The sequence below is a fragment of the Apodemus sylvaticus genome, chromosome 1, assembly GCF_947179515.1.
Source record: "Apodemus sylvaticus chromosome 1, mApoSyl1.1, whole genome shotgun sequence".
Classification (NCBI taxonomy): Eukaryota; Metazoa; Chordata; class Mammalia; order Rodentia; family Muridae; genus Apodemus; species Apodemus sylvaticus.
The window spans coordinates 58796437-58806841 of NC_067472.1; the positions used below are offsets into that span (position 1 = coordinate 58796437).

General features: G+C 49.7%; 1 protein-coding gene across 1 annotated transcript; it reads left to right on the forward strand.

Annotated features, from left to right (window-relative positions):
* Nucleotides 1–3387: 3387 nt before the first annotated feature.
* On the forward strand, nt 3388–10321 carry Aip (aryl hydrocarbon receptor interacting protein). The gene is made up of 6 exons (XM_052193743.1): nt 3388–3619; nt 6484–6663; nt 8573–8761; nt 9299–9475; nt 9569–9710; nt 9996–10321. Exons 1-6 carry the CDS (start codon nt 3521–3523, stop codon nt 10199–10201), a joined length of 993 nt encoding a protein of 330 aa, XP_052049703.1. The 5' UTR covers nt 3388–3520; the 3' UTR covers nt 10202–10321.
* Nucleotides 10322–10405: the final 84 nt, after the last annotated feature.

Here is a 10405-nt window from a genome sequence, read left to right on the forward strand (position 1 = left end):
CCATGTAAGTACCATCGGACTTAAGGAGAAGTTGTCCCCTGGAGCCAAATCTATAGGCAGTTGTGAACTGCCTGACGTGGGTGTTGGAATTGAACCTAGGTCCTCCACAAGAGCGGTACTGCCCTTAACCCCTCTCTAGTCCTGAGTTTTGTTTTTTTTAAGACTTATTTATTTGTTTATTTAATGCATATGAGTACACCACTATTACTCTCTTCAGACATTCCAGAAGAGGGCATCAGACCCCATTACAGATGGTTGTGAGCCACCATATGGTTGCTGGGAATTGAACTCAGGACCTCTGGAAGAGCAGTCAGTGCTCTTAACCGCTGAGCCATCTCTCCAGCCCCTAGTCCTGAGTTTTTAACATCACCACTTTCTCTTTGTCCACTGCTTTCTCTTCAGTGCTCAGGAGTATTTGGAACTGAATAGATGCTCAATAAATATCTGTGGCAGGACCGAGTAGGCAGTTTGCCAAAGTGATACACCTTTGAACCCACATCTTCCTAGCTCACGAAATGTTTGTCCTCCTCCGTGTCTGCCCACCTTCTCATTTTATGATCTCCCATAAAGAACTGAGTCCACTCAATTTCTCAGTTTATGGTGAAAGAGGATCCTCTCTAGTTATGGTGATTCAGTTCCCTCCCTTTCCCATCTTCCTCCCCTCCCTTTCTTCTCCCAAGACCTAGTCTCACTGTGCTTCAACAGACCCTGCCTGTCCTGTCCCACACATGGCATTGTCTTCTGTGTGGATGTGTTTGCAATTTACAAACATGGTGTCCTGTATCAAGTGCATTCTGTTGTTCCCATTTTTCCACTCAGTGCTAATGGTTTCCACATGCATCTTGTTTGCTGTTTCTACTAGTGGTAGGCGGGGCACCAGTGGGGCTTCCAGCGCTCAGTCCCACAGCGATCAGGCTGAGGTCGGCCTCAAGCACACACATCACTGCTGCATCCTATGAATGGTGGGAGGCCTCCTCTTCCAGCAGGTGGACGCCCAGGTCACAAGGAGTTTACCTTGGCGATTTCCTGAACTGCGTCGAGTTGACACCTATCCTGAGGCTTCTGCCTTTCTCTCAGCCCCTGATGGCCTCCAGTTTCCTAAGAGCTGGTGGTTCTGATGAACACAAGGAGGTGCTTCTCTCCTTCCCTGTTTTCCTTTTTTTGGTTGGTTGATGTGGTCTTTTTGACACTGGCATCTTCCTGTGTGGCTCTTACCAGTCTGTGTAGACAACGCTATAGTTCTCCTATCTCAGCCTAATGATGGGATTACAGCCTTACCACGATACGTGGTTTCTTTCTTCCTTCTTGCTTCCCTTCCTTCCTTCCTCTGTCACACCCGTCCTTGCTCTTTCTTTTTTCTCCTCCCTCCCCCGTCTTTCCATATTTATTTACTTATTGTGTGTGCACACAAGTCTGTGTGTGCATGCATATACCATAGCACACATGCAGGTCAGAGAACTTAATGGGAGTAGGCTCTTTCTGTCCACCATGTGGGTTCAGGAGCGTCTAACTCAGCTTGTCAGTTTGTGGCAAATACCTTTACCAGACCATCCCTTCTCTGTTCCTCTGCCCTTCTTTTTTGAATTTATATTTATGTGAATGAGTGCTTTGCCTGCATGCATGTCTGTCTATCACGTGTGTGCCTGGGACCTGTAGAGGTCAGAAGATCCCCTGGAACTGGAGTTACAGATGATCGTGAGTGGTCATGTGGTGCTGGGAACCAAATCCCAGTTGTCTGGAAGAGCAGCAAGCACTCTACACCACAGAGCCATCCTTCCACCATGACTCAAGTACTTTTCCCATTGAGTTGTCTCACTGAGGAGTAAATCGGTCTCATGTTGTGCCAGTCTTACATTGTTGGGAGAAATCCTACATGTTCTTTAGTCTATCTTTCTCATCTTGCATTTTGTGTGTGTGTGTGTGTGTGTGTGTGCGCGCGCGTATGTGTGTATGAGACAAAATTAGTTCTTGAAGTAAAATACAGATAACATTAACTTGCCATCCTCAGTTTCAAACTGCACAGTTCAGTTATGTATTCACAGTATTGTGTGGCCAGTCACTCTGTAGAGCCTCAGTTTCCCTGTGTAAACAATGAGAGTTGTTCTAGATGGTTTCAGAAGACTCCTTTACTCATAAACTGCATGAGCTTTGAACCTTCAGGTACCGGTATCAGTACCGAAGTCACACCCACACCAAAACCTTTTTGAGATGACTGACACCTACCCCTGTTCAATGCAGTCCTAAAGCAAAGCCAGGGGGCTTTTTAATGTTGTAAAATAGAAACTCCGCCCTTACTTAAAAAACAACTTCCCCATTCCCACTGCACCATTCTACTTTTGTCTATAAGCTGCCTATGAAGACACTACAGTGCCGGGCAGTGGTGGTGCACGCCTGCAATCCCAGCACTGTGGGAGGCAAAGGCAGGTGGATTTCTGAGTTCGAGGCCACCCTAGTCTACAGAGTGAGTTCCAGGACAGCCAGGGCTATACAGAGAAACCCTGTCTCGAAAAAACCAAATCCAAAAAAACCGAAGGCACTACAGTACATGTGATCATACAGTATTTTTTTCTTTTTCGAGACAGGGTTTCTCTGTGTAGCCCTGGCTGTCCTGGAATTCACTCTGTACTCAGAAATCCTCCTGCCTCCGCCTCCCAAGTGCTGGGATTAAAGGCGTGCACCACAACAATCTGGATATGTTATCATTTTTATCTATCTGCATCCTTCCTGCTGTGGTGTATACTTCTCGGCCATTGGTCAGCCTTCCTTCTGCTGTACTGTCTAGAACATGAGTACAGCAGATTACTTTTTACTAAAATTTGGTATAGCTTGCCTGTAAGCTCTGTGTTGATAGAAAACGAAACCAAGCACGTTTCCTCTTCCCTCTAGAAGCCCTGCCCCTCTCTGAGGACTTCTTGCTGGAAAGTGAAGCAGTCAGAGGTTGTGAAGCACTTAGCACCTGAGGCTCAGGGGAAAGACAATCATCTTTCTGGTTATGATGAGGGATGAAGACACTGCAGAGAAGTGTATGTCATCACTTCTTATTTTTTCTGAAGACAAGTGAATCTAGAATACAGAATCTAGTTGTCATAATTTATGCTAAAACACACAAAATAAAAGGGCCAAAGGAAATACACAGGTGAAACGTTTTGTCTTTTTTTCCGTTTTTCTAACTGGAATGCTGTTTATTAACGGGCATCTGCTACTTAAATGGAGTGGCACACAGCCAGCAGAGCTGCAGTCCCAATAAAGCCAACAGAGCACAACTAGCAGGGGCGTGTCCCACTGGCCAATCAAGGCCCTCCCCTAAGCAGGTTTAGGCCACGCCCCCAGAGCCGCGTTTAAGCCATAGCATTAAGAACCAATCACGGCTCTTTTCCTCGTTCCCTCCCTTTTTGGCTTCTGCCCTCAGTCAAAATGGCGCTTGCTCAGAAGCTGCCGAGGCGCTAGGAGTTGCCGAAACAGGTCCGGAAGCTACCGAGTGAGTCCGGAAGTTGCCGAAAGGGAGCAGCGGGGAAGGAGGATGGCGGATCTCATCGCAAGACTTCGAGAGGACGGGATCCAAAAGCGTGTGATACAGGAGGGCCAAGGAGAGTTGCCGGACTTTCAGGATGGCACTAAGGTTTGTGTCCATCTCTACCCCCTTTCCCAGCTTCTCTTCTGAAGCGCGGTGCGCATGCGAGGCGGGAGGAGGCCGTAGGTGAGAGGTTGCGCATGCCCAGAGAGCAGCTGCCAGTCACACTACTTCTCACATGCCGAGCTCGACGCTGATTGGTCTGGATTTGAGTGGGAGTATATTCAGATATGTCTACTCCGCCCCCTGGCTTTGCTTTAGGACTTCATTGGACAGGGGTAGGTGTCAGTCATCTCAAAAAGGTTTTGGTGTGGGTGTGACTTCGGTACTGATACCGGTACCTGAAGGTTCAAAGCTCATGCAGTTTATGAGTAAAGGAGTCTTCTGAAATCATCTAGAACAACTCTCATTGTTTACATAGGGAGACCGAGGTCCTGGAACTGAAAAACACAAGAGTCCCAAAGATTTAGTTTTCCAGACCAAACTCCTACGTCGGTTTTCTGATAGATAGTAGCATTGCTTTCATATCTGGGCACCAAGTTCAGGTGTCCCCTCCCTAAGATACTCCACATCTCTAGGTTCCCCTGCTTTGTTGCTGTAGATCTCTGATCGCCTTTGTGAGCTGATATCAGTGAACCCAAAAGCAAGAATCCTGTGACTGAATGTATGCCCGCCGGCCAGTGGTTTTAAGCCAGCAGGCAGAATCTGGCCTGATGTGGTGAGGTGTAAATGTTGAGAGCAGAGAGCACATGTGTGGTGGTAGTGAAATACTGTGCTTGAAAAGGAATCTCCAAACTGGGCCTGCTGGAACAGGCCTACAGTCTCAGCCACTGGTGAAGTTGGGACAGCAGGATTGAAAGTTAAAGAGCAGCCTGGGCTACAGCATGAGTTCAAGGCCAGCCCAGGACACTTAATGAGGCCCTGTCTTAAAAATTAGAGAGATGGAGATAAAGAACAGGCTTTGGAAGCAGCCTGGCAAGAAGGATTCTAGAAGGAACAGCCTAGGATAAACTAACAAGGATAGAGTAATCTGTGACTGGTACACCCGGGAAATACGAGTAGGCCGGGGCCGGGGACTGTCTTCTGCTGTGAGTTGGCTCAGTGGATAGAGGTGCTTGATGCCAAACTGGTGACCTGAGTTAGATCCCCAGGACCCAGATGGTAGAAGGAGAGAAGTGACTTCTGCAAGGTGTTCTCTGACCTCATACAAGCACTGTGTCACATGTGAGCCCCCAAATACATAAATAAATGTAATTTAAAAATATTACCAGGGTTAAGAATGGGGCTTAGTGGTAGAGTCTAGGGTGTGGAGGCCTTGGATTTTCATGCAGAAAAGTAAAAAGAAAAAGCCCAGCAACAAGTGAGCCCTGTGGTCTGTGTTCGTAGGTTTGTCTCCCACAATGCTAGACAGATATTGTTTTTCTGATGTGGAAACTGATTTCAGAGACGCAGCACAGCCATGTAGCAGTTAAGAGTGTGTGTTCAGCTAACCATATCCTGTTGAGATTTCCGTTCCAAGCTCTCTTCTGTCTGCCCTCATTCTTTGTGTGTGTGTGTGTGTGTGTTTGAGACAGGGTTTCTCTGTGTAGCCCTGGCTGTCCTGGAACTTACTCTGTAGACCAGGCTGGCCTCGAACTCAGAAATCCACCTGCCTCTGCCACCCAAGTGCTGGGATTACAGCCGTGCGCCACCACCGCTCAGCTTGTCTGCCCTCACTCTAACATGATCTTATCTAGAATCAACTTTTTGAAATGATTCCACGCCCAGATTACTCCCAAATGTGGATGTCTACCTCTCTTTACCCTTCTGTCCAAGATGTTGGAATAGCACCACAGTATTCTTGGTTGGTTGGTTGGTTTTTTGAGATAGGGCTTCTGTGTAGCCCTTGCTGTCATAGAACTCACTCTGTAGACCAGGCTGGCCTTGAACTTAAAAAATACACCTGTCTTTGCCTCATGAGTGCTGGCATTAAAGTTGTGAGCCACCATGCCCAGCTATGACCACGCAGTCTTAATATCTTCCATCTGTGCTCTCCCCAGAGTTGCCCGGGTAATACAGAAACCGCCCATCTTTGCTCCCCCCTCCTCTCCTCATCCCTTTAAAAGTGACCACATCACAGCAACAAGAATCTAAGTTGGATTATGTCTCACTTCTGCTAGGAGCCACCTAGTGGCTCTCATTTCAGAGTAAAAACTCAGGGCCCTCAACAAACGTTCTAGGCCCTGTGGAGTTCATCCCTGCCCATCACTGGGGCTCCATGGACTCTGCAGTCCATGTTCACACTGTGGCACTGGTCTTGCTGATTTGAACACCTCACATGTGTACCTCACGTGCACCCACTGTGTGCTTTTGTACCTGTTGTTTCTTTGGCCTAGAAACTTACTACCCGAGTCCCTGCCTGGCTCACTCTTTTCTTTATTCCTATTCCCTGCTTAAAATTTGCCTCCTTGGAGAAGTCCTGGCCCCACTTCTGTGCATTTTTTTTTTCTCGAAATGCTTAAAAAAAAAAAAAAAAAGCAAAATCACTTTCCTCTAACATAGCATATGGTTTTGTCTGGCTCTCCTTCCTGTATTCTAGAAAGATCATGGGAGCTCCTCAGTGGCTCTGTGGCTTCTGCGTGGTTTACTGCTATGTTTTGTTGTGTCTTATACGGAGTGTAGGCGTATAGTAGGAGCAGCTCAGTAAATCTATGTTGAAAGCATGGTTGGAAACAGGCTGTGTCTCAGCCATGGGCCTCTTACTTCCGTGTCTGTTACCGAGCCCTCACTGAGACAGTGGGAGAAAGCCAGGTCAGGGCTGGCTGGTGTTCCCAGGAGAGCATCATCCCTTGTCTTTAGAAGCAGGACTGGATTTGAACTGGGGCTTTAGTGAGGCTTTGTACCTTCACCTGATAGCCCACGTGGTTTCACAGGCCACATTCCACTTTCGGACGCTGCGCAGTGACAACGAAGGCTCCGTTCTAGATGACAGCCGAGCGCGAGGCAAGCCCATGGAGCTCATCACTGGCAAGAAGTTCAAGCTGCCGGTGTGGGAGACCATCGTGTGCACCATGCGTGAGGGGGAGATTGCCCAGTTCCTCTGTGATGTCAAGGTAACAGTTCTGGGTCTGTGGCATTTGTCTGGCCATGCTGTGTCCTATCCTCAGGCCCCTGTCCTGGCTTAGCCACCAACTTTGTTCAAGTAAAGCTGGGAGGTGGTGGTGCATGCCTTTAGTCTTAGCACTCTCTCCAAACTACCACCAGGTTCCTGACTTGCATCCGGGCCTCTGTTCTCTTTCCTGTGCAGACTTCAGCCAGGGACTCATTTTAAGTGCAGTTGGCCCATAGGATTCATCACTTCATACTTCCATGGCCCTTGGTCACTATTGGTGTGGGGCATATGTGGCTGCTGACATGTCCCTTTGGACTCTGGTCCCTGCTCATGTCTCCTCCTATACAACAAAGCCCTTGACCTTCCTTCTCTTTCATTTGCTATAGCCTGCCCCTTCCTCATACTTCAAAGCCAATTCATGGTTATCACCACTGGGGAGTCCCCCTGGCTGCTGAGGGTTTTCTTGAACCTCTCTTCTGGGTTCTTCTGCCCTCATGCCCTGTGTCAGGATCTGGCCTTGTGTCTAGTTGTCCCTTATGACGGGAACTGGCTTTTTCTTAACTCTTGCTTCCAAATGGAGCCACCCCAGAGCCCTGTGTCCAAAACCATATGCATGTGGATGTCTGCTGGTAATCTACTGTGTGCAGAGAGAGCAGGGGCCAGTGGGGAGTCCGTTATGTGAGCTCCATCATCCTTCCATCTTTTCTAAGGTTAAGTCTTCTGTTTCCATCTTCCCAGTGTTTCATTTGTCCTGGTACTGAGGACTGAACCCAGGGCATTGCACATGCTGGGGAGATATTGTACCTCTGAGCTATACACCAAGCCCTACTCTTTAGAAACAGGTGTTGTTGTTGTTGATGTTGTGTGTGTGTGTGTGTGTGTGTGTGTGTGTGTATGCATTGCATGGGTACTCTAGACTGGCTAATGAGCTCCTCCCAGCTAGTGTCTCAAGCACAGTGGGTCAGTCACACTCGCTTTGACATGGACGGTGTGAATCTAAACTCTGGTCACTTTATTCTTTGAGCCATCTCCCCAGTCCCCTGATTTTTGTTTTGTTTTCTTTTGGATCTCTGTACTGTCCAAGATGCTCTTGAATTCCTGGACTCAAATGGTCCTCCAGCCTCAGCTTCCTGAGTAATAATAGTTGCACCAATGCACCAGGAAGCTCCCCTGGGAATTATTTGTTTTTGTTGTTTGTTTGTATTGTTTTTAGAGACAGGGTTTCTCTGAGTAGTCCTGGATGTTCTGGAATTCACTCTGCAGACCAGAGTGGCCTCAAACTCAGAGCTCAGGGCTCCATCTGCCAAGGTGTACACCACCACGCCCAGTTCCCCTGGGGATGTGAAGTTGCATCCTGTGCCCAGCTCTGAGGTGGGTCTTGAGATGAATAGACGTGGAGCAGGAGAAGGAAGAAGTGGTGCTGGGCACAGGATGTGGTAAAGAGTTTGGTTTGGGGGACTCATCCCTAAGGAGAGAGGGGAGGAGGGGGAGAGAGAGTAGAGACCAATACTGGATCCAGATGGACAGGACACAGAAGTGAATTGTTGGTCTGTTTGTGGGTTAGGCAGGTGCTGGATTTGGTGATCAGAGATCATGTCAAAGCTTTACTGCAGGGGTAGAAAGCACCTGAGGAAGGAAGCCAGGTAGTGGTGATTCAGGAGGCAAACCCAAGTGGATCTCTGAGTTTGAGGCCAGCCTTGTCTAAAGAGTGAGTTCCAGGATAGTCGGGGATACATATAGAAACTTTGTTCCACCCACCCCCCCAAAGTAGAAAGAAAAACAAAACAAAAATACAAACTGGAGAAAGAAGGAAGGCAGAGGTAGAAAAGCCTGTGTGGATGGGATGGTGAGACTTCTGTGCACAGTGAGCACCTGCACACATTGATGGCGCCTCTGCTGCCTTCCTGCAGCACGTAGTCCTGTATCCTCTGGTGGCCAAGAGCCTCCGCAACATCGCAGAGGGCAAGGACCCCCTGGAGGGCCAGCGGCACTGCTGTGGGATTGCTCAGATGCACGAGCACAGCTCCCTGGGGCATGCAGACCTGAACGCCCTGCAGCAGAACCCTCAGCCTCTCATCTTCCACATCGAGATGCTGAAGGTAAGGACACCTTTGTCTCAAAGGGGACACTAGCCCTGCCCCACAATACCCCACTGTCTAGGGTTGGTCTGTGGAAAGGGGCAAGGATAGGAAAACTGTGGAAGCTTTTAGGGCCCCGCCCTTCTCAGACCTCACTGGTCACCTCTTTGGGAGGACTGCCCATCCACCTTGAATCTTTTGTCCCTTGTCCGTGAGCCCATCTTTTCCTCCACAGATGGCCTGCTGGCCATGCTTTGACAGTACTAGGGGTTTGGGTATTTCCTCTTGTCCACATAGCTTCCTTTCCATGGAGCAGGAGCTCTGCCAGGGCATGGGTGTTTGCAATTGTCTTCACTGTTTGCATGAAGTACTTAGTATTCGGTCTGACCAGGCACGTAGGGGCTGATGAAACGTGCTACGACGAGACCAGTGGTCAGGTGACATGGTTTCCAGCATCTGATGCCAGAGGCCAGGCCAACCTTGCGCTGGTCAGGTTTGCTATAGAGGACACCAAGGTGCCCCACGGACCCTGCTCTGAGTTGGTTCCTGCCTTGGCAGGTGGAGAGCCCTGGCACCTATCAGCAGGACCCATGGGCAATGACAGATGAGGAGAAAGCAAAGGCAGTACCGCTCATCCACCAAGAGGGCAACCGATTATACCGTGAGGGGCAGGTGAAAGAGGCTGCTGCCAAGTACTACGATGCCATTGCCTGTCTCAAGAACCTGCAGATGAAGGTATACTCAGGCCACAGTGGGGAGGCCACGTGGCGGAAGCCAAGGCTGGGCCAGGCTCAGCACCTCCACTTTCCTTGCCCCCATATACCCCAGGAGCAGCCTGGATCACCCGACTGGATCCAGTTGGACCTGCAGATCACACCACTGCTACTCAACTATTGCCAGTGCAAGCTGGTGGCTCAGGAGTATTATGAAGTGCTGGATCACTGCTCTTCCATCCTCAACAAGTATGATGGTGAGCACCGGGCCTCTGGCAGCCCAGACTGGCCTCTCCCACCCAGCGCTATGGGCACCTGGTCCTAGTCCTTAGCTTTGACATCTCTGAGCTCCCCACAGGGGCCTGACCAGAGCTTCCATGCCAGCAGGGAAGGGCAGTGTCCAGGAAGTATGAGTGGGACAGTGACAGGGTGGCAATGGTACCCTGTTTAGAGAGTACACCAACTCTGCCCATGGTGGGCCCAGGCTGGCCAGACCCCTCTCGTGCCTCTTGCATGCCCTCTGTTTTCTGGTGTCCCTGCAGACAATGTCAAGGCTTACTTCAAGCGAGGTAAGGCCCACGCTGCTGTGTGGAACGCCCAGGAGGCCCAGGCTGACTTTGCTAAGGTGTTGGAGCTAGACCCTGCCCTGGCGCCTGTGGTAAGCAGAGAGCTGCGGGCCCTGGAGACACGGATCCGGCAGAAGGATGAGGAGGACAAAGCCCGCTTCCGGGGCATCTTTTCCCACTGACAGGGCCCAGTTCTGCTCTGCCTTGCCATGCCCCGCCCTGCCACCCACTGCTGCCGCCACCTGTCAATCCCCCACTGCCACCTTGTGCTTCTGTGTATATAAAGGCCTTATTTATCTCTCTGGCTTTGCAGAGCTATTCCATCCCGAAGGCTGCTCATCACTGGCTAGGTGCTTGGTAGTCAGTGGGAGGGAAGTGATCAGGTT

Bases quoted from the DNA above. Each gene is read 5' to 3' on its own strand.
- Aip (XM_052193743.1), top strand. From the start codon at position 3,521: ATGGCGGATCTCATCGCAAGACTTCGAGAGGACGGGATCCAAAAGCGT. The intron at 3,620-6,483 runs GTTTGTGTCCAT...GTGGTTTCACAG, and splicing joins ACTTTCAGGATGGCACTAAG to GCCACATTCCACTTTCGGAC. The intron at 9,711-9,995 runs GTGAGCACCGGG...GTGTCCCTGCAG, and splicing joins CATCCTCAACAAGTATGATG to ACAATGTCAAGGCTTACTTC.